This window comes from Pseudorca crassidens, chromosome 20, assembly GCF_039906515.1.
Source record: "Pseudorca crassidens isolate mPseCra1 chromosome 20, mPseCra1.hap1, whole genome shotgun sequence".
Lineage (NCBI taxonomy): Eukaryota > Metazoa > Chordata > Mammalia > Artiodactyla > Delphinidae > Pseudorca > Pseudorca crassidens.
In genome coordinates this window covers 44,334,770-44,357,519 of record NC_090315.1, presented here as the reverse complement: position 1 = coordinate 44,357,519, position 22,750 = coordinate 44,334,770, and the positions used below count along the sequence as shown (strand labels likewise).

General features: G+C 38.7%; 1 protein-coding gene and 1 non-coding gene across 5 annotated transcripts in view; both read right to left on the bottom strand.

The window, feature by feature from the left end:
- The window catches only part of NFATC3 (nuclear factor of activated T cells 3), a 133,847-nt gene that overhangs the window by 64,542 nt on the left and 46,555 nt on the right, over window positions 1–22,750 (bottom strand). For all 4 annotated transcript variants that reach the window (XM_067718543.1, XM_067718541.1, XM_067718542.1 and 1 more), the window contains exon 3: window positions 21,245–21,407. In XM_067718543.1, the coding sequence (XP_067574644.1) occupies window positions 21,245–21,407 (163 nt within the window). The remainder of the gene's footprint in view (window positions 1–21,244; window positions 21,408–22,750) is intronic.
- Window positions 9,078–9,149, bottom strand: TRNAA-UGC (transfer RNA alanine (anticodon UGC)). Its single transcript has one exon. It is a non-coding gene; the product is annotated as a tRNA-Ala (tRNA).

The window sequence follows — 22,750 nt, the reverse complement described above, 5'->3', positions numbered from 1 at the left end:
GAAGCCCTATCACTATTTTTTTATTTAACTGTTCTATAAGGCATATAGTGATATCTCATTGTGGTTTTAATTTGCATTTTTCTAATGGCTAATAATGTGGAAAATCTTTTCACATGCTTATTTGCCATCTTATCTCCTCCTTGGCAAAATGTCTGTTCATGTCTTGTGCCCATTTATAACTGAATTGCTTTTTTTAAAATTTTATTTTATTTATTTATTTATTTTTGGCTGCACTGGGTCTTTGTTGCTGTGCACGGGCTTTCTCTAGTTGCGGAGAGAGGGGGCTACTCTTCGTTGCCGTGCGAAGGCTTCTCATTGTGGTGGCTTCTCTAGTTGCTCTAGAGCACAGGCTCAGTAGTTATGGGTCACGAGCCCAGTTGCTCTGCGGCATGTGGGATCTTCCTGGACCAGGGCTCAAACCCGCGTCCCCTGCACTGGCAGGCGGATTCCCAACCACTGCGCCACCAGGGAAGCCCCCTGAATTGCTTTTTTACTGTTGAGTTTTCAAAGTTCTTTACATATTCTAGATACAAGATCTTTGTCAGATATGTGGTTTGCAAATGTTTTCTTCCTGTCTTAGCCTGTCTTTGCCATCCTTTTATATTTTTTTTGCCATGCTGTGCAGCATGTGGAATCTTAGTTCCTCAACCTGGGATTGAACCAGTACCCCCTGCACTGGGAGTGTGGAGTCCCAACCACTGGACCACCAGGGAAGTCCTCCGTCCTCTTAATAGGATCTTTCACAGGGCTAAAGTTTTTAATTTTGATGAAGTCCAATTTATCTATTTTTTCTTCTAGTATCATGCTTTTGGTATCATGCCCGAGAACTTTTCTCATAGCTTGAGGTCCTGAAGATTTTCTCCTATGCTTTCTTCTAAAAGTTTTATGGTTTTACAATTCACATTTAATTTCACAATCCATTTTGAATTAATTTTTGTATAAGATGTGAGGTTTAGGTTAAGGTGGTTTTATTTGCTTAAAGATGTCCAACTGCTACAGCACCATTCGTTAAAAAGACAATGTAGGGCTTCCCTGGTGGCGCAGTGGTTGAGAGCCCACCTGCCGATGCAGGGGACACAGGTTCGTACCCCGGTCCAGGAAGATCCCACATGCTGTGGAGCGGCTAGGCCCGTGAGCCATGGCCGCTGAGCCTGCGCGTCCAGAGCCTGTGCTTCGCAACGGGACAGGCCACAACAGCGAGAGGCCCGTGTAAAGCAAAAAAAAAAAAAAAAAAAAGACAATGTAAAAGCTCTTAAAGAATATTCATCTTGGTCTATAAACAGTATATTTTTTATTTAAATACAGTTGCCATTACCTATGCTAAATTAAAAATTGATGTAATTTCAAATGATTTTCACATTTTGAAAAATGAGAATAAAATGTTTCTGATAATTCCTAAAATACTAATACTTTTTGGACAAATGAAATCAAATTCTACTGTTGTATATTTCTTGTAATTCATTAACATGCCGTATTTCCTTTGGTCTCAGAGCCTTCTAAATCAGCACTGCTCAACAGAACTCTCTGAAATGATGAAAATATTCTATATCTGCATTGTAAAAAAAAACCCATGATCCATGTCATATCAATTGTTGTGTAAGGTGTGAAGTTTAGGTTAAGGTTTATTTTCTTGTCTATGGATGTCCAATTGCTAGCATCATTTGTTCAAAAGGCAATGTAGGGCTTCCCTGGTGGCACAGTGGTTGAGAGTCTGCCTGCCGATGCAGGGGACACAAGTTCGTGCCCCGGTCCGGGAAGATCCCACAATGCTGCGGAGCGTCTGGGCCCGTGAGCCGTGGCCGCTGAGCCTGCGCGTCTGGAGCCTGTGCTCCGCAACGGGAGAGGCCACAACAGTGAGAGGCCCGCGTACCGCAAAAAAAAACAAAAAACAAAGGCAACGTAACCATTACCCACATTGGCTACCAAGCCTTGAAGTGTTGTTAATGCAAGTGAAGAACTGAATTTTTAATTTTAGTTGCTTTAAATTTAAATGTGGTTAGTAACTGCTGAATTGGACAGTGTAGCTCTAAACCCTTTCCTCTGCTTAATACTTTCACTTCCTTAGTATTTAGCTTTTCCCTGGCTAATGTTTATTAATTAGCTAGGAACTTCACTCAAATAGCAGTGCCTGATTCAACCCCTTCATCTGGGTTTTAGGTCCCTATTTGCTCTCAGAGAGATCTGAATTTCCCCCATTAAGGCTTTATCATACTTTTGTTATTATCTTGTTTGCAAACTTCACTGAACTAGAAATTTCATGAGAGTAGGAAACATGTCTGATTCCACTCCCCCTCTTGAATCCCCAGCTACAGTAACAAACTACCCTGAGTGTATTACATATTTGCAGACCATATTAATGAATAAGATTATTTACTTTGAATAAAAGAAAAAGTTAGTTTATTAGTTGGCTAGAAAGTAGGTGGTATTTTTCAACAGCTTCATAGTTTGAGTTTTTAAAATTTCAAGAAATATATACTTCAGAAACTTCTTGGCTCTCACCATGTAATTATATTGAGAACATCTGAAATCCTCCTTTGGGGAGTATCAGAAAGATTTCTAGAACTTGTGCTTAAGTGCTCTTTCTCTTTTCATTTTGATACAACACTGGCCAGTGGAATGCAAACACAGCTCTTTAAAATGACAGCAATCAACCCAGATGAATTCTAAGATGCCAATGTAGATATCTTATTCTGCTGCATTTTCTCCATCAGGGTTCACAGAACATTGATCAAGCTGCTAAAAGAAGCCTAAGTAATAATAGCAAATAATATTTACTGAACATTTACTATGTTCTTTACATGCAATGTTTCATTTCATCCCCACATCAGCTCTTAGGTAGGTGATATTATTCTCATTCTACAAAAAAGGAATTGGAGGTAGTTCCCTCCATAATTAACCTCTATCACATCATATTCTAATTTCCAATATAGCCCTTAATACATTCTAATATTATTTTGTTTATTTGCTTATTGTCTCTGCTATTGTCTCTGTGCCCATAAGGGCAGGGACCTTTTCTGTCTTTTATTTATCTCTGGATTCCCAGCATCTACAATATTGCCTATGATGTAGTGAGCAATCAAAAAATATTTACTGAATGAGTGAAAGGATAGGTGAATGAATAAACTAAGCAATGAATGATTCAATAAAAGGTCTAGAAAAGTTAAACTGCTTGGCCAAAGATACAGTACAGCTCAGGATTCAAACCCAAGCAGTATGACTGTAGAGCCCATACCAGTCATTGAGCTACTAGTATTGACTCCTAAATGTACTTAAAGACCAACACCGTATAGCAAATGTGGACGAGAAGACAAGCTGACCACCAAAGATTTACGTATAGAACTGTATAGTATACCTTTCCTAGTCCTCTTGCAAATGAGTAGGGCCACTCATTTGCAAGTGATTACTCCTGGACAGTGAGTAGTAATAATTGGTAATAATTTCCAGGTTCATGTATCTTATGTGCCTTTCCTATACTTTCTTCCCTTTTCCCAGGGACCATGGAGGCTGTGTGCTGAACATGATTGTATCAAAAAATAGACAGACCTTGTATTCAAGAGTGACAATACAAAAGAAAATAAACTTTTCTGTCACAAACCAACAAGAACTAGAGATTATTAGTCATAGTAGTTAGCCTACCACAATTAATCTAAAAGAGCTTGAACTAATATAATGGTAAACAAGGTCCAAGATTTTTATTAGAAGCTCCAAACGTTGTAGAAACAGCACTTGTCTTGAAATCAAACACCAGGATTTCTAAAAAAGCTTATTCAGAGAATTAAAAGAGATAATGTGAAAGTACTTTATAAAATGAAAAGCACATGAAATTATAAGATAACTATAAGAGGCAACATGGTACAATAAAAGTGGAACAGCAGAGTCAAAAGACCTGGGTTTAAGATCTCTACCAATTACATTAAGTGTAATCTTAAATCATCTGTACAATGTACTTGCCTTGCCCTTTTCAAAAAACTTTAGCAAATATTAAATATAAACTCTGAGAAAACATTTTGTAAACTACAAAGAACTACAAAAAAAATCAATTTTTGCAATTAGCAACAGAACAAATATGCAAAATGTCACTAGATTAGGCAATTTAAGAGCATGTTGGTGTCTAGCATTTTTTGGATAAATGTCAATATTAAACTAAATTCTTTTAAAATTATTTGTTCTACAACCTAAACATTATTCTAAAAGATATGGAGACTCTATACTATGTTAAACCATCTAAAACAAAATTCAGAAAGTTAAGACCTGCAAAAGTCTCTTTGAATCCTAGGACTGAAAATGTGTATTTTCATTAGAGAACTCCAATAAAAGTTATTGACTTTAATTAAACAATTTTCCTAATTTGGATAAGAAAAATAATCTGATTAAGTACTCATTTACACTATGTTAACTTTATTAAAGATTAATTTCCTGACAAGTAAACAAGTTAGTTTCATTTTAAATTAAACTGCATCACTCTATTTACAAAAGCCAGGACATGGAAGCAACTTAAGTGTCCATCGACAGATGAATGGATAAAGAAGATGTGGCACATATATACAATGGAATATTACTCAGCCATAAAAATAAACGAAACTGAGTTATTTGTAGTGAGGTGGATGGACCTAGAGTCTGTCATACAGAGTGAAGTAAGTCAGAAAGAGAAAAACAAATACCGTATGCTAACATATATATATGGAATCTAAAAAAAAAAAAAAAAAAAGGTTCTGAAGAACCTAGGGGCAGGTCAGGTATATATAAAGCCACAGACGTAGAGAATGGACTTGGACTTGAGGACATGGGGAGGGGGAAGGGTAAGCTGGGACGAAGTGAGAGAGTGGCATGGATATATATACACACTACCAAATGTAAAACAGATAGCTAGTGGGAAGCAGCTGCATAGCACAGGGGGATCAGCTCGGTGCTTTGTGACCACCTAGATGGGTGGGATAGGGAGTGTGGGAGGGAGATGCAAGACGGAGGGGATATGGGGATATATGTATATGTATAGCTGATTCACTTTGTTATACAGCAGAAACTAACACACCATTGTAAAGCAATTATACTCCAATAAAGATGTTTAAAAAAATTAAAAATAATTTAAACTGCATCTATTTCTCTATTGTGCTTGTATATTCTTAAGGCACTACAGAAATTTTTTACCCCCACCACACAAAAACATTGTGGAGTATGTAAAACCCAAAAAACCCCCTAGGAAGTTGGAAGAAGTTTCTTAACAGTGCTCTATAATTCTACAGTCCCTAACCATGAACTATAAAAAGAAATAAGATTATATATATTTTTCATCTATCAGCCCAATTTGATAATAAAAGGACATTCAGTTTCTACTTTGTACTCTCCATCTATAAATTCATCAGATTACAGAAAATACAAGGAAGAAGTAGACACTGGCTGTATGGTTCAGTTTTTTTTTTTTAATTTATTTTTTAATTTATTTTTGGCTGCGTTTGGTCCTCATTGCTGCACACGGGCTTTCTCTGGTTCTGGTGAGCAGGGGCTACTCTTTGTTGTGGTGCGTGGGTTTCTCATTGCAGTGGCTTCTCTTGTTGTGGAGCATGGGCTCTAGGCACATGGGCTTCAGGAGTTGTGGCACATGGGCTTAGTTGCTCCGCAGCATGTGGGATCACCCCAGACCAGGGATTGAACCCGTGTCCCCTGCACTGGCAGGTGGATTCTTAACCACTGCGCCACAAGGCAAGTCCCCCAGGGGATTTAAAGTAGTGACACCCGCACCTCATTTTTCTTTTTCCCCTTCTAAAAGCCACACATTAAAGACTAGGATATTTAAAAAACAACTGAATATCTGGGGAAAATTAGAAAATAATCACCCATGCCCAGGGAAAGGCTCAAAAAAGACCAGAGAAGACCTTAAGTTTATACCTCAGGCTGATCCCTGGCAAAAAACAACAACAACAACAACAAAAAAAAAAAACCAGCTTACGACAATCAAAAAGACAAAAACAAAAAAGAGCAAGCCCTGTGGAAGGGGGAGAATCTGGTTTCTAGTTGTGAACAAAACTTTACAACTTAAGGAACTAGAAAAAGAACAAACTAAACCTAAAGCCAGCAGAAGAAAGTAATAAAGATTAGAGCAGAGGTAAATGAAACAGGAAACAGAAAAATAGAGAAAAATCAATGAAACCAAAAGTTGGTTCTTTAAAAAGATCAAAATTGACAAACTTTTAGCTCAACAGACTAAGAAAAAAGGAGAAAATACTTGAATTACTAAAATTAGAAACAACACTATCAATTCTACAGAAATAAAAAGGATTAGGGCTTCCCTGGTGGCGCAGTGGTTAAGAATCTGCCTGCCAATGCAGGGGACACAGGTTCCAGCCCTGGTCTGGGAGGATCCCATGTGCCACAGAGCAATTAAGCCTGTGCACCACAACTACTAAGCCTGAGCTCTAGAGCCCGCAAGCCCAACTACTGAAGCCCGTGCACCTAGAGCCCGTGCTCTGAAACAAGAGAAGCCACTGCAATGAGAAGCCCACGCTCACTGCAACTAGAGAAAGCCCATGCACAACGAAGACCCAACGCAGCCAAAAAAATAAAATTAATTAATTATTTTAAAGAAAGGATTATAAGAGAGTACTATGAACAACTGTATACCAGCAAACTGGATAACCTACATGAAGTGGACAAATTCCTAGAAACACAAACCCTTAAAACTAAACCACAAAGAAACAGACAATCTGAATATTCCTTTAACTAGTAAGAAGATGGAACCGGTAATTAGAAATCTCCTCACAGGGGCTTCCGTCGTGGCACAGTGGTTAAGAATACGCCTGCCAATACGGGGACATGGGTTTGAGCCCTGGTCCGGGAGGATCCCACATGCTTCGGAGCAACTAAGCCTGTGTGCCACAACTACTGAGCCCTGGTGCCTAGAGCCTGTGCTCCGCAACAAGGGAAGCCACCACAATGAGAAGCCCACGCACCACACCAAAGAGTAGCCCCCACTCGCTGCAACTAAAGAAAGCCTGCGCGCAGAAACGAAGACCCAATACAGCCAAAAAAAAAAAAAAATTTCCTGACAAAGCAAAGCCCTGGACCCAGTGAATTCAACCGAACATTTAAATAAGAACTAATACCGATCTTCTTCAAACATTCAAATAAATTGAAGAGGAGGGAACACTTCCTAACTCATTCCATGGAGTCAGCATTACCCTGATACCAAAGCCAGACGAAGACAATACAAGAAAACTACAGACCAATATCCCTTATGAGCACTGATGAAAAATCCTCAACAAAATACTGGCAAACCAAATTCTGCAGCATATTTGAAGAATTATACACCATGACCAAGTGGGATTTATTCCCAGAATGCAAGAATGGTTCAACACATGAATATCAATCAATGTAATAAACCACATTAACAGAATGAAGGGAAAAAAAAATCACATGATTATCTCAACTGGTTCAGAAAAGGCATTCGGCAAAATTCAATACCCTTTCATGATAAAAACGCTCAATAAGGTAGGAATAGAAGGAACATATCTCAAAATAATAAAAGCCATATATGAAAAACCCATTTGGGACTTCCCTGGTGGTCCAGTGGGTAAGACTCCATGCTCCCAATGCAGGGGGCTCGGGTTCAATCTCTGGTCGAGGAATTAGATCCCACATGCATGCCGCAACTAAGAGTTCGCATGCACAACTAAGAAGTCCACATGCCACAACTAAAAACATGTGGCAATGAAGACCCCACGTGCCACAACTAAGACCTGGTGAAGGAGGGAGGGAGGGAGGAAAGGAGGAAGGGAGGGAGGGAGGGAGGGAGGGAGGGAGGGAGGGAGGGAGGGAGGAAGGAAGCCCCACAGTAAACATCATACTCAAAGGTAAAAGACAAAGTTTTTCCTCTATGATCAGGAACAAGTAATGATGCTTGCTTTCATCACTTCTTTTCAACACAGTACTGGAAGTTCTAGCCAGAGCAATTAGGCAAGAAAAAGAAATAAAAGGTATCTAAATTGGAAAGGAAGAAGCAAAATTATCTGTTCTTAGATGATATAATCTTATATATCGAAAACCCTGGGCTTCCCTGGTGGCACAGTGGTTAAAAATCTGCCTACCAATGTAAGGGACACAGGTTCGAGCCCTGGCCCGGGAAGATCCCACATGCTGTGGAGCAACTAAGCCTGTGCGCCACAACTACTGAGCCTGAGCTCTAGAGCCCCCAAGCCACAACTACTGAGCCCACGTGCCACAACTACTGAAGTCTGTGCACCAGAGCCCATGCTCCACAACAAGAGAAAGCCACAACAATGAGAAGCCCGCGCACCACGACGAAGAGTAGCCCCCGCTCACCACAACTAGAGAAAGCCCGTGCACAGCAACGAAGACCCAACACAGCTAAAAATTAATTAATTAATTAATTTAAAAAACAAAGGAAACCCTAATGATTCTACCAGAACAAAAACAAAAACTGCTAGAGATAATAAATGAATTCAACAAAGTAGCAGGACACAAAGTCAACACATGAAAATAAGTTGCATTTCTATACACAAACAGTGAACAACCTGAAAAGGAAATTATGAAAACAATTCCATTTACAATAGCATCAAGAAGAATAAAATACCTAGGAATTAACTCAATCAAAGAGGTTAAAGTTTTACACAATGAAAACTATACAACATTGCTGAAAAAAATTAAAGAAGACATGAATAAATGGAAAAACATCCCATGTTCATTTATTGGAAGATTTATTATTGTTAACATGTCAATACTACCTAAAGCAATCTACAGATTCAATGCAGTCTGCATAAAAATCTCAAAGACATTTTTTGCAGAACAGAAAAATCCATCCTAAAAGTCATATGGAATCTCAAGGGACGCTGAATAGCCAAGACAATCTTCAAAAACAAAGAACAAAACTGAAGACACACGCTTTCAAATTTCAAAGCTTACTACAAAGCTACCGCAATCAAAACAGTGTGGAACTAGTACAAAGACAGACACAGAGACCAATGGGACAGAATAGAGAGCCTAGAAATAAACGCTTGCACATATGGTCAAAGGTTTTTGTTTTGTTTTCTTTTCTTTTTGACTGTACCACACAGGGATCTTAGTTCCCTGATCAGGGATTGAACCTGGGCCCTGGCAGTGCAAGTGCCAAGTCCTAACCACTGGACTGCCAGGGATGATATTTAACAACAATGTTAAGACTATTCAATGAGGACAGGAGAGTCTTTTCAACAAATGATGCTGAGAAAACTGGATAACTACATGCAAAAGAATAAAGCTGGACCCTTACCTAACACCATATACAAAAATTAACTCAAATGGAGAAAAGACCTAAATGTATGATTTTAACTATAAAACTCTTAGGTAATCTTTTTTTTTTTTTTTGGGCCACCGCCGTGAGGCTCGTGGGATCTTAGTTCCTTGACCAGGGACTGAACCCAGGCCCTCTGCAGTGAAAGCACTAAGTACTAACCATTGGGTAATCTTAATCAAAATCCCAGCAGGTTTGTTTTTTTTTTTTAATTTTGGGGGTGTGGTGGGTAGAGATTGACAAGCTGACTCTAAAATTCATACAGAAATGCAAAGGACCTAGAATAACCAATACAATCCTAAAAAAAGACCCACACTATCAAATATCAAGATTTACTATAAAGAAATTATAATTAATGCAATGTAGTAATGGTACTAAGACAGAACAAATAGTCCAATGGCACAGAATGAAGAGTTAGGGAAGAGAGCCACAGATATATGGCTGGTCACCTGATTTATGACAAAGGCACCAATGTCGTAGAGTAGAAAAATGATGGGCTTTTCAATAATGGTACTGGATCAACTTCTATCCATAAGAAAACAAAATGTATCTTAATCTTCACCTTTAATTCATATACAAAAATTAATTTGAGATAGATCACAGACCTATATGTAAAAGGTAAAGTAATAAAGCTTCCAGAATAAAACACAGGAAACTATCTTCATAACCTTGGAGCAAGCAAAGATTCTTGAAAAGGTATGAAAGCACTTTCCATGGAAAACAAGACTGATAATTTGGACTTCATTAAAATTAAAAACTTCCATTTATCAAAAGACACAATTAAGAAAGTGAAAAAGCAAGCAACAGACTAGGAAAAGAAATGTCATTTGCCATACACATATCTGACAAAGGACTTATATCCAAATATTAAAAACTCCTACAAATCAGTAAGAAAAAGAGACAATTTAAAAATTGGTCAAGAGATGTGAACAGAGACTTCACAAAAAGGACAGCCAAATGTCTGATAAACATATGAAAAGATGTTCAACGTCACTGGTTATCAAGAAACAACAATTTAAAAAAAAAAAAAAGAAAGAAACAACAATTTAAAACCAGTGTGATACCTCCACATCCCTGTCAGAATGGTTAAAATTAAAAGACAAGAACCAAGTGCTGGTATTATTGGTGAGGATGTAGAGTAACTGGAACTTTCATATATGGCTGGTCAGGAGTAAAAACTGGTACAGCTCCTTTGAAAAACCAGCAATTCCACTCTGAGACATATAAACATATACCAAAAACATGTGAATGCTTCGTCCATCAAAAGATATGTGTAAAAAAAAGCATACAGCGGCTTTACTCGTGATATTTGAAAACTGGATACAAACCAAGTGTCAATGAACAGAACGACAGATAAAGAAATTGTAGTAAATTCATACGATGGAATATTATACAGCAATTTTTTTCAAACTACAAAAAAACCCAAACTGGATGAATTTCACGCTCATGTGTTAAATGAAGCTAGACAGAAAACAGAACACTTCGTATGAGTCCATTTATTAGCAACTCATGAATAAAAAAACTAATCAACGATAATAAATGGTCAGAAGCACAGTTACCTTTGGTTGGAAGATATAAACTGGGAAGGGCACAAGGGAGTCTTCTAGGGTGCTTAAAACATTCTATACCTTAACCTGTTTGTAGTTTTACGTGTGTGTGAGTATGTGTGTGCGTGTGTCTGTGTGTGTATGAAAAATTCATTGAGCTATACATGTTAATATTTGTGTACTTTAATGATGCATTCCCATACAGCAGTAAAACATTTTTTAAAAGTCTGCACATACAGAAAAAAATCAACGCATTTTTCCCAGGCTTGAGAACCAAGCACACCACTCTTATGTGTAATGGTCAGATTGGTCTGGAATGGCAATTGGTGTCATCCTCTTTCTCTTTCTGAATATTAAAAAATTCTCAGAACATCCAGTCCCTACCATCAAGAAACTTACACAAGCCGCTTAGATAGCCTCATCCACCAGAGGGCAGACAGCAGAAGCAAGAAGAACTACAATCCTGCAGCCTGTGGAACAAAAACCACATTCACAGAAAGATAGACAAGATGAAAAGGCAGAGGGCTATGTACCAGATGACGGAACAAGATAAAACCCCAGAAAAACAACTAAATGAAGTAGAGATAGGCAACCTTCCAGAAAAAGATTTCAGAATAATGATAGTGAAGATGATCCAGGACCTCGGAAAAAGAATGGAGGCAAAGATTGAGAAGATGCAAGAAATGTTTAACAAAGACCTAGAAGAATTAAAGAACAAACAAACAGAGATGAACAATACAATAACTGAAATGAAAACTACACTAGAAGGAATCAATAGCAGAATAACTGAGGCAGAAGAATGGATAAGTGACCTGGAAGACGGAATGGTGGAATTCATTACTGTGGAACAGAATAAAGAAAAGAATGAAAAAAAATGAAGACAGCCTAAGAGACCTCTGGGACAACATTAAATGCAACATTTGCATTACAGGGGTCCCAGAGGAGGACAGAAAGAGAAAGGACCAGAGAAAATATCTGAAGAGATTATAGTCAAAAACTTCCCTAACATGGGAAAGGAAATAGCCAACCAAGTTCAGGAAGCACAGAGGGTCTCATACAGGATAAACCCAAGGAGAAACACGCCGAGACACATAGTAATCAATTTGGCAAAAATTAAAGACAAAGAAAAATTATTGAAAGCAGCAAGGGAAAAATGACAAATAACATATAAGGAAACTCCCATAAGGTTAACAGCTGATTTCTCAGCAGAAACTCTACAAGCCAGAAGGGAATGGCATGATATACTTAAAGTGATGAAAGGGAAGAACCTACAACCAAGATTACTCTACCCGGCAAGGATCTCATTCAGATGTGATGGAGAAATCAAAAGCTTTACAGACAAGCAAAAGATAACAGAATTCAGCACCACCAAAACAGCTCTACAACTAATGGTGAAGGAACTTCTCTAAGTGGGAAACACAAGAGAAGAAAAGGACCTACAAAAACAAACCCAAAACAATTAAGGAAATGGTCATAGGAACATACATATCGATAATTACCTTCAACGTGAATGGATTAAATGCTCCAACCAAAAGACACAGGCTTGCTGAATGGATACAAAAACAAGACCCATCTATATGCTGTCTACAAGAGACCCACTTCAGACCTAGGGACACATTCAGACTGAAAGTGAGGGGATGGAAAAAGATATTCCATGCAAATGGAAATCAAAAGAAAGCCGGAGTAGCAATACTCATATCAGATAAAATAGACTTTAAAATAAAGAATGTTGCAAGAGACAACGAAGGACACTACATAATGATGAAGGGATCAATCCAAGAAGATATAACAATTTATAATGCACTCAACACAGGACCACCTCAATACATAAGGCAACTGCTAAAAGCTATAAAAGAGGAAATCGACAGTAACACAATAATAGTGGCAGACTTTAACACCTCACTTACACCAATGGACAGATCATACAAAATGAAAATAAATAAAGAAACAGAAGCTTTAAATGACACAATAGACCACATAGATTTCATTGATACTTATAGGACATTCCATCCAAAAACAGCAGATTACACTTTCTTCTCAAGTGTGCACAGAACATTCTCCAGGATAGATCACATCTTGGGTCACAAATCAAGCCTCAGTAAATTTAAGAAAATTGAAATCATATCAAGCATCTTTTCTGACCACAACGCTATGAGATTAGAAATGAATTACAGGGAAAAAAACGTAAAAAAACACAAACACATGGAGGCTAAACAATACGTTACTAAATAACCAAGAGATCACTGAAGAAATCAAGAGGAAATCAAAAAATACCTAGAGACAAATGACAATGAAAACACGATGATCCAAAACCTATGGGATGCAGCAAAAGCAGTTCTAAGAGGGAAGTTTATAGCTATACAAACCTACCTCAAGAAACAAGAAAAATCTCAAATAAACAATCTAACCTTACACCTACAGGAACTGGAGAAAGAAGAACAAACAAAACCCAAAGTTAGCACAAGGAAAGAAATCATAAAGATCAGAGCAGAAATAAATGAAATAGAAACAAAGAAAACAATAGCAAATATCAATAAAATGAAAAGCTGGTTCTTTGAGAAGATAAACAAAATTGATACACCATTAGCCAGACTCATCAAGAAAAAGAGGGAAAGGACTCAAATCAATAAAATTAGATAAGAAAAAGGAGAAGTTACAACAGACACTGCAGAAATACAAAGCATCCTAAGAGACTACTAGAAGCAACTCTATGCCAATAAAATGGACAACCTGGAAGAAATAGACAAATTCTTAGAAAGGTATAACCTTCCAAGACTGAACCAGGAAGAAATAGAAAATATGAACAGACCAATCACAAGTAATGAAATTGAAACTGTGATGAAAAATCTTCCAACAAACAAAAGTCCAGGACCAGATGGACTCACAGGTGAATTCTATCAAACATTTAGAGAAGAGCTAACACTCATCCTTCTCAAACTCTTCCAAAGAATTGCAGAGGAAGGAACACCCCAAACTCATTCTATGAGGCCACCATCACCCTGCTATCAAAACCAGACAAAGATACTACAAAAAAAGAAAATTACAGACCAGTATTACTGATGAATATAGATGCAAAAATCCTCAACAAAATACTAGCAAACAGAATCCAACAACACATTAAAAGGATCATACACCATGATCAAGTGGGATTTATCCCAGGCATGCAAGGATTCTTCGATATACGTTAAGCAATCAATGCGATACACCATATTAACAAACTGAAGAATAAAAACGATATGATCATCTCAATAGATGCAGAAAAAAGCTTTTGACAAAATTCAACACCCATTTATGATAAAAACTCTCCAGAAAGCAGGCAAAGAGGGAACCTACCTCAACATAATAAAGGTCATATATGACAAACCCACAGCAAACATCATTCTCAATGGTAAAAAACTGAAAGCACTTCCTCTAAGATCAGGAACAAGACAAGGATGTCCACTCTCACCACTATTATTCAGCACAGTTTTGGAAGTTCTAGCCACAGCAATCAGAGAAGAAAAAGAAATAAAAGGAATACAGATTGGAAAAGAAGAAGTAAAACTGTCACTGTTGGCAGATGACATGATACTATACATACAGAATCCTAAAGATGCTACCAGAAAACTACTAGAGCTAATCAATGAATTCGGTAAAGTTGCAGGATACAAAATTAATGCACAGAAATCTCTTGCATTCCTATACACTAATGATGAAAAATTTGAAAGAGAAATTAAGGAAACACTCCCATTTACCACTGCAACAAAAAGAATAAAATACCTAGGAATAAACCTACCTAGGGAGACAAAAGACCTGTATGCAGAAAACTATAAGAAACTGATGAAAGAAATTAAAGATGATACCAACAGATGGAGAGATATACCATATTCTTGGATTGGAAGAATCAATATTGTGAAAATGACTATACTACCCAAAGCAATCTACAGATTCAATGCAATCCCTATCAAATTACCAATGGCATTTTTTACGGAACTAGAACAAAAAATCTTAAAATTTGTATGGAAACACAAAGACCCCGAATAGACAAAGCAGTCTTGATGGAAAAAGACAGAGTGGGAGGAATAAGACTCCCTGACTTCAGACTATACTACAAAGCTACAGTAATGAAGACAATAGGGTGCTGGCACAAAAACAGAAACACAGGGCTTCCCTGGTGGCGCAGTGGTTGAGAGTCCGCCTGCCGATGCAGGGGACACGGGTTCGTGCCCCGGTACGGGAAGATCCCACATGCCGCAGAGCGGCTGGGCCCGTGAGCCATGGCCGCCGAGCCTGCGCGTCCGGAGCCTGTGCTCTGCAACGGGAGAGGCCACAACAGTGAGAGGCCCATGTACAGCAAAAAAAAAACAGAAACACAGATCAATGGAACAAGATAGAAAGCCCAGAGATAAACCCACGCACCTATGGTCAACTAATCTATGACAAAGGAGGCAAGGATATACAATAGAGAAAAGACAGTCTCTTCAATAAGTGGTGCTGGGAAAACTGGACAGCTACATGTAAAAGACTGAAATTAGAACACTGCCTAACACCACACACAAAAATAAACTCAATATGGATTTGAGACCTAAATGTAAGACCGGACACTATAAAACTCCTAGAGGAAAACACAGGAACAACACTCTTTGATATAAATCACAGCAAGGTCTTTTTTGATCCACCTCTTAGAGTAATGGAAATAAAAACAAAAATAAGCAAATGGGACTTAATGAAACTTCAAAGCTTTTGCACAGCAAAGGAAACCATAAACAAGACAACCCTCAGAATGGGAGAAAATATTTGAAAATGAATCAACGGACAAAGAATTAATTTCCAAAATATATAAATAGCTCATGCAGCTCAATATTAAAAAAACAAACAACCCAATCCAAAAATGGGCAGAAGACCTAAATAGACATTTCTCCAAAGAAGACATACAGATGGCCAAGAAGCACATGAAATGCTGCTCAACATCACTAATTATTAGAGAAATGCAAATCAAAACTACAATGAGGTATCACCTCACACCAGTTAGAATGGGCATCATCAGAAAATCTACAAACAACAAATGCTGGAGAGGGTGTGGAGAAAAGGGAACCCTCTCGCACTGTTGGTGGGAATGTAAATTGATACAGCCACTATGGAGAAGAGTATGGAGGTTCCTTAAAAAACTAAAAATAGAATTACCATATGACCCAGCAATCCCACTACTGGGCATATACCCAGAGAAAACCATAATTCAAAAAGACGCATGCACCCCAATGTTCATTGCAGCACTATTTACAATAGCTAGGACATGGAAGCAACCTAAATGCCCATCAACGGACGAATGGATAAAGCAGATGTGGTACATATATACAATGGAATATTACTCAGCCATAAAAAGGAACGAAATTGGGTCATTTGTTGAGACGTGGATGGATCTAGAGACTCTCATACAGAGTGAAGTAAGTCAGAATGAGAAAAACAAATATTGTATATTAACGCATATATGTGGAACCTAGAAAAATGGTACAGATGAACCAGTTTGCAGGGCAGAAATTGAGACACAGATGTAGAGAACAAACGTATGGACACCAAGGGGGGAAGTGATGGTGGGGTGGTGGTGGTGGTGGTGAATGAATTGGGCGATTGGGATTGACATGTATACACTGATGTGTATAAAACTGATGACTAACAAGGACCTGCTGTTTAAAAAAAATAAAATTAAATAAAAAAAAAATTCTCAGAATAGTGTAGAAATCTTACAAATATTCTTCTTAGTTCCTGGAGAGGGGCCACCTCTGCTGGTGGAAAAAATGTGGTCTCAGAAGTGGGCATGCACAAATAGAGTGTTCCATACAAAGCATACAGCTCTGCAAGTGTGGTAGAGTATGTACAATCAGGAATGTTTCTTTTTCAATTTGGCATGACCTGCTCTCATCATATAATGCTTATTTTCCTCTTGATATTAGAAAAAGAAAAAGAACTTCTGGATAAAGACAATGAAATGAAGTAGTATCACAATCTTCTTCCCCTAATACCTAACAAAATAAACAAAATGTATATGTGTGGGGGGTAGGAAACAGCCAAAAATCTACCAGTAATAACCAAATAAAGAACAACTTTGAGCTATAAACTTCAAAAGGGCAAGGGGGTGGTGAGGACTGTGAAACAGAAGACTCTGATGCAGTATGGCAGAGCTGCTAACCAATCCATACCTTCACTCACCAGGAACGGTAATAGGAAAAGTGAGCAAATAAAATTAAAGAGTAAATTAATGGAATAAAAGTAATGAAGTGGGAAAATAAAATAGCAGAGAATGCTAACTAATTTGTAGCAAAGTAGATCAAAGTTCTAAGTAGGCAACTCTGAGGCAAGTCAAGGAAAAACTCTGCCTCACGAAGAAAAGATCCTGCATTCTGCTCCAGAGCCTTTGGCAGAGGCAAAAAAGGTCAGAAGTGCTTTCATCTTCCAGAACTCTGTGTTGTACAAGAGGAACAAGCAAAGCTCATGAAAATATGATACATACTAACATACTGGGAGTGGGCCACATACATGATATTGTTCACTTTCTTGAGCCAAACCCAACAAGGCCTATCCTAAACTAATTCTCTACCTCTTTACCCCAATCGCCTCAGGCTATAGACCAAAGCTCTCAAACAAAATGGGAGGAAAAGACAAGGCAATTAGGCAACCATAATATACATGGTTTGTTTTTGTTTTTATTTAAGGAAAAAAGTAGGAAATTATGCAAAAGACAGTTGAAAATACAATAAAAATGAAAACAAAACCTCCCCTCAACACACACACACAGGAAACAGAACACAGAAATTGACTGCTGGTGAATGCTCCACACTAAAAGATTCAAGAATATAAATTCAATAAATCATGAGACCAAATATAATGATAAAATATCAAATGAGTGGTAAGTGGAGCCAAGGAACCAATTTAAAATTCAAAACACAAAACACAGTCGCAGGGGGCTTCCCTGGTGGCGCAGTGGTTAAGAATCCACCTGCCGGGCTTCCCTGGTGGCGCAATGGTTGAGAGTCCGCCTGCCGATGCAGGGGACACGGGTTCGTGCCCCGGTCTGGGAAGATCCCACATGCCGCAGAGCGGCTGGGCCCGTGAGCCATGGCCACTGATCCTGCGCATCCGGAGTCTGTGCTCGCAACGGGAGAGGCCACAACAGTGAAAGGCCCGCGCACCGCAAAAAACAAAAAAAGAATCCGCCTGCTAATGCAGGGGACACGGGTTCGAGCCCTGGTCTGGGAAGATTCCACATGCCGCGGAGCAACTAAGCCCGTGGGCCGCAACTACTGAGCCTGTGTTCTAGAGCCCGCAAGCCACAACTACAGAAGCCCGCATGCATAGAGCCCGTGCTCCACAAGAGAAGCCACCGCAATAAGAAGCCTGCGCACCGCAACGAAGAGCATCCCCCACGTGCCGCAACTAGAGAAAGCCCACAGGCAGCAACGAAGACCCAATGCAGCCATAAATAAATAAATAAATAGATAGATAGATAAATAAATAAATAGGTTTACTAAAAAAAAAAAAAATACATTAAAGTATCCCGAGAAAAGAACATAGATATGGAGGACTGACAAAGAAGTCAACATGTGAATAGTAACTGGAGCCTCTGAAGTAAAGACAAAACATATAGAACAGGAAATATATAGATACATAATGTAGAAAATTTTTCTTGCAGGAAGGAAGAATCTCAATTTGAAAGGGAGCATCATACGTAGTGGGGAAGACTGAAAAAGAAACATCAACCTCCAGACATACTCTGGTTAAGTAATTTCAAGTATAATGAATGATATAATTTCTAAAGAAACAAGTTAGAAAAAAAAAATAAGTCACTCACAAGGAGAATATAAAACACTGATAATATTCAAAGTGTTAGTCTCCCTTTAAGCAGGGAGCCCTGGCAGTGGAAGGACCCGAGTCCTAACCACCAGACTGCCAGGGAATTCCCCCGTCCCAGCCGCGATTTTTTTTTGGCAGGGAATCAGTTTTTAATTAAAGGAATACTGTGGAAACAAATCACTTGTACTCCCAAAAGATTTTGTTCATTTAAGCACTTGTAAATAACTTCTTTCAAAAGGCAAAGATACAAGAAATGGGGAATTCCCTGGCAGTCCCAGTGGTTAGGACTCTGCGCTTTCACTGCCAGAGCCTGGGTTCAATCCCTGGTCCGGGAACTAAGACTTCACAAGCTGCTCGGTGCAGCCATTTATAAACAAAGGTGGGGTGGGGGGCGGGCTTCCCTGGTGGTCCAGGGGTAAAGAATCCACCTTACAATGCAGGGTACCCTGGTTCGATTCCTGGTCAGGGAACTAAGATTCCACATGTCGTGGGGCAACTAAGCCCGCGTACCACAACTACTGAGCTCGCGCGCCTCAACTACAGCCCATGTGCAGCAAACTACAGGGCCCACGAGCTCTGGAACCCGCGCACTACAACTACAGAGCCGAAGCGCCCTGCAGTCTGAGCGTCACAACTAGAGAAGAGAAAACCCAGGCTTCCCTGGTGGCGCAGTGGTTGAGAGTCCGCCTGCCGATGCAGGGGACACGGGTTCGTGCCCCGGTCCGGGAGGATCCCACATGCCGTGGAGCGGCTGGGCCCGTGGGCCATGGCTGCTGGGCCTGCGCGTCCGGAGCCTGTGCTCCGCAACAGGAGAGGCCACAACAGTGAGAGGCCCGCGTACCGCAAAAAAAAAAAAAAAAAAAGATTATTATACATAGCCATTCTGATGTTTGAGTATATAAAGGCAACAAATAAACATTCTCAATCATGAAAGAATGCAAGGAATATAGAATCCAAAGCCCTCCTTAAACAAACAAAAACACTTGAAAAAGAAAAAATAAAAAAGAATTAGTAGTGGGCTTCCCTGGTGGCGCAGTGGTTGAGAGTCCGCCTGCCGATGCAGGAGACACAGGTTCGTGCCCCGGTCCGGGAGGATCCCACATGCTGCGGAGCGGCTGGGCCCGTGGGCCATGGCCGCTGAGCCTGCGTGTCCGGAGCCTGCGCTCCGCAACGGGAGAGGCCACAACAGTGAGAGGCCCACGTACTGCAAAAAAATGAAAAAATAAAAAAAATAAAAAAAATAAAAAAAAAAGAATTAGTAGTAATCACTGAATCCAACTATCAACACATATAGGACTAAGCTAAATAACAGGAGTGGTGGGACATGAGGCAGGGAGATGTCTATAGATCTGTAAGGAAGAATAATATAAGCATCAAAATTCAGGAGGTAGAGGGTAGTGTACGTAGGCCTCTCACTGTTGTGGCCTCTCCTGTTGCTGAGCACAGGCTCCGGACGCACAGGCTCAGCGGCCATGGCTCACGGGCCTAGCCGCTCCACGGCATGTGGGATCTTCCCGGACCGGGGCACGAACCCGTGTCCCCTGCATCGGCAGGCGGACTCTCAACCACTGAGCCACCAGGGAAGCCCCCATATAGTTTTATTTCTGTTTCATTTTTTAAATGTTTCATTCAAGTAAAATTAAGGTTAATATTCAATTCTTTTTAAAAAAAAAATTTTATTTATTTATTTATTTTTGGCTGTGTTGGGTCTTCGTTTCTGTGCGAGGGCTTTCTCTAGTTGCGGCGAGCGGGGGCCACTCTTCATCGCAGTGCGCGGGCCTCTCACTATCGCGGCCTCTCTTGTTGCGGAGCACAGGCTCCAGACGCGCAGGCTCAGTAGTTGTGGCTCACGGGCCTAGTTGCTCCGCAGCATGTGGGATCTTCCCAGACCAGGGCTCGAACCCGTGTCCCCTGCATTGGCAGGCAGACTCTCAACCACTGCGCCACCAGGGAAGCCCAATATTCAATTCTTATGAGTCAAAACTTACATATTATATTTTATACACTCGAATATTATATAATTATAATAATTTCACTTTAGTTTTATTTTCTAATAAATTCAAATAAAAATTAATTACAAAGATGTTCAACATAATCTTATCCTTAAAAAAAGTCCATGCATTTTTCTAGTCATCCATCTAGTCTTCCACTAAACATACACACAGAGAATTATCTGGAATGTTAATCAAATGTTAACAACTGCTTATTTCTGAGGGGGTTAGATTTTAGGTATTTTATTGCTTTATTCTTTCTACTTTTCTGTATTATTTGGACTTTAAACAAGCATGTATTGTACTTATAAACATAATACAATTTTTTTTTAGATCAGAAAAACAACTATTTGACCATTATAATCTTTCCCCTGAGTTTCACCAGCTGGAGAGTCAGTCCAGGAAGAATATCTTTTAGCCTAGCAAAAAAAAAAAACACCTCAATGCGGAAGTGCTATCAACAAGGACACAAAACCTCAATGTAAGCTTTCTAGGTTTGAAAATTTTCTCTCTTCGGGCTCAGCAGTACCTGACTGAATAGACCATATCATTAACAGATGTATGGTATCTGCAGAAACATCCCCAAAATCTCATACCTTCACAACAGGATGTCCCCCAGTAGATGCTTTCACTGCTCCTCGGCTACCTTCAGTTTCATAATGGGCTCGATGATGAGTTTTAGGTTGCACTTCTATTTTCAGTTCATATTGTCCAAAATGAGTTGGTAAAGGCCAGTCTAGTGGAGGTAATGAAGACGTGCTATAAACAAAACACACAAAGATGCATTTCACCACGCTAGTATTGTCAAGCAATGATTCAAATTACTTGCACCAACATTTCTTCCCATGATCATTGAAGCAAAGTATTCAAAAAATAAAATAAAAAAAGAAAACATCACTTAATAAGTTATAACACTGGATATGGTGGGTGTTTAAGAAATAATTCTTTAACCTGAAGAATAAAATCAATTTTATCTACTTTTTAGTTTCGTATATATATTTTTTAAAAGGATAAATTCTAACATTTCATAAACTGTAACTTTCTCAAATATGTGTATATAATTACAAAAACAATCAAAATTTAAACAGCTTAAAGGGGAGAGGTTCATTTAGATATATTAGCATTGAAAATATGGCATTAGAAAAGAAACAACTTCTACGTCCACAGGTCAAATATTAATGGACCCAAACCTAGAATGATTTGTATTAGAAAGTAATATCTTCTTAATGATTGGTGAAATGGGACTTTAAAGGTCTCTTCTACCTTTGAAATGCTATCATGCCTACAGTAAATTCCTAAATCATTTCATTACTTCCTTGAATGTCCTCAGCCTAGCTTTACCAGCTACTCTGAAGATCAAAGGTATTAATTTTTATTAGTCTGAAGCAACAACTCAACTTCATCAACTCTCAGCGAGTTTCTGCACTTGTTCAAGCAAACCCCTAAAAAGATTAAGATAATTTTCAGATGCAAAGTGATGGGCTCAAAGGAATCTTCAATACCATAATTCCACATTATATTTTTCTAAAGATCTAGATCCAGAAATAAACATTCATACCAACAAAAAAACATTTTTAAAAAAAGTAAACAGACCCAACTCCATGTGGGGATTTAATACATGGTAAGTTGTCTTTTCTAATCAATTATAGACTAGATTGATTCTATAAATGGCATTGTGGTAACTGATAAGCCACTTAGAAAATAAAGTCATTACAATAGTCTTCACTCCAGTCCTTAGCCGGACTCACGATTCAAAAAAAAAAAAAATTTTATATATATATATATATATATATAAAATTTATAAATACAAATACTACATGTTATGTACATATATTATAAAAATTATACATAAAAATTTTGTTAGAAACTCGTGAGAGTTAGATTTTTTTATTTGTAGTTACTTTAGAGTGGGGTAGGCTTTCAAATATAACATAAAATCCAAAAGCCGTGAAGGAAAAGACAAACCTGAATATATAAAATTTAAAAATTCCTCTACAACAACAAAAAAATCACAAACTTATGAAGTAAAAAGACAAAAAAAAATTATGGGAAAAACCACTTGCTACAAATATAAAAAGCAAATTTCACTTGTATATTGAGTT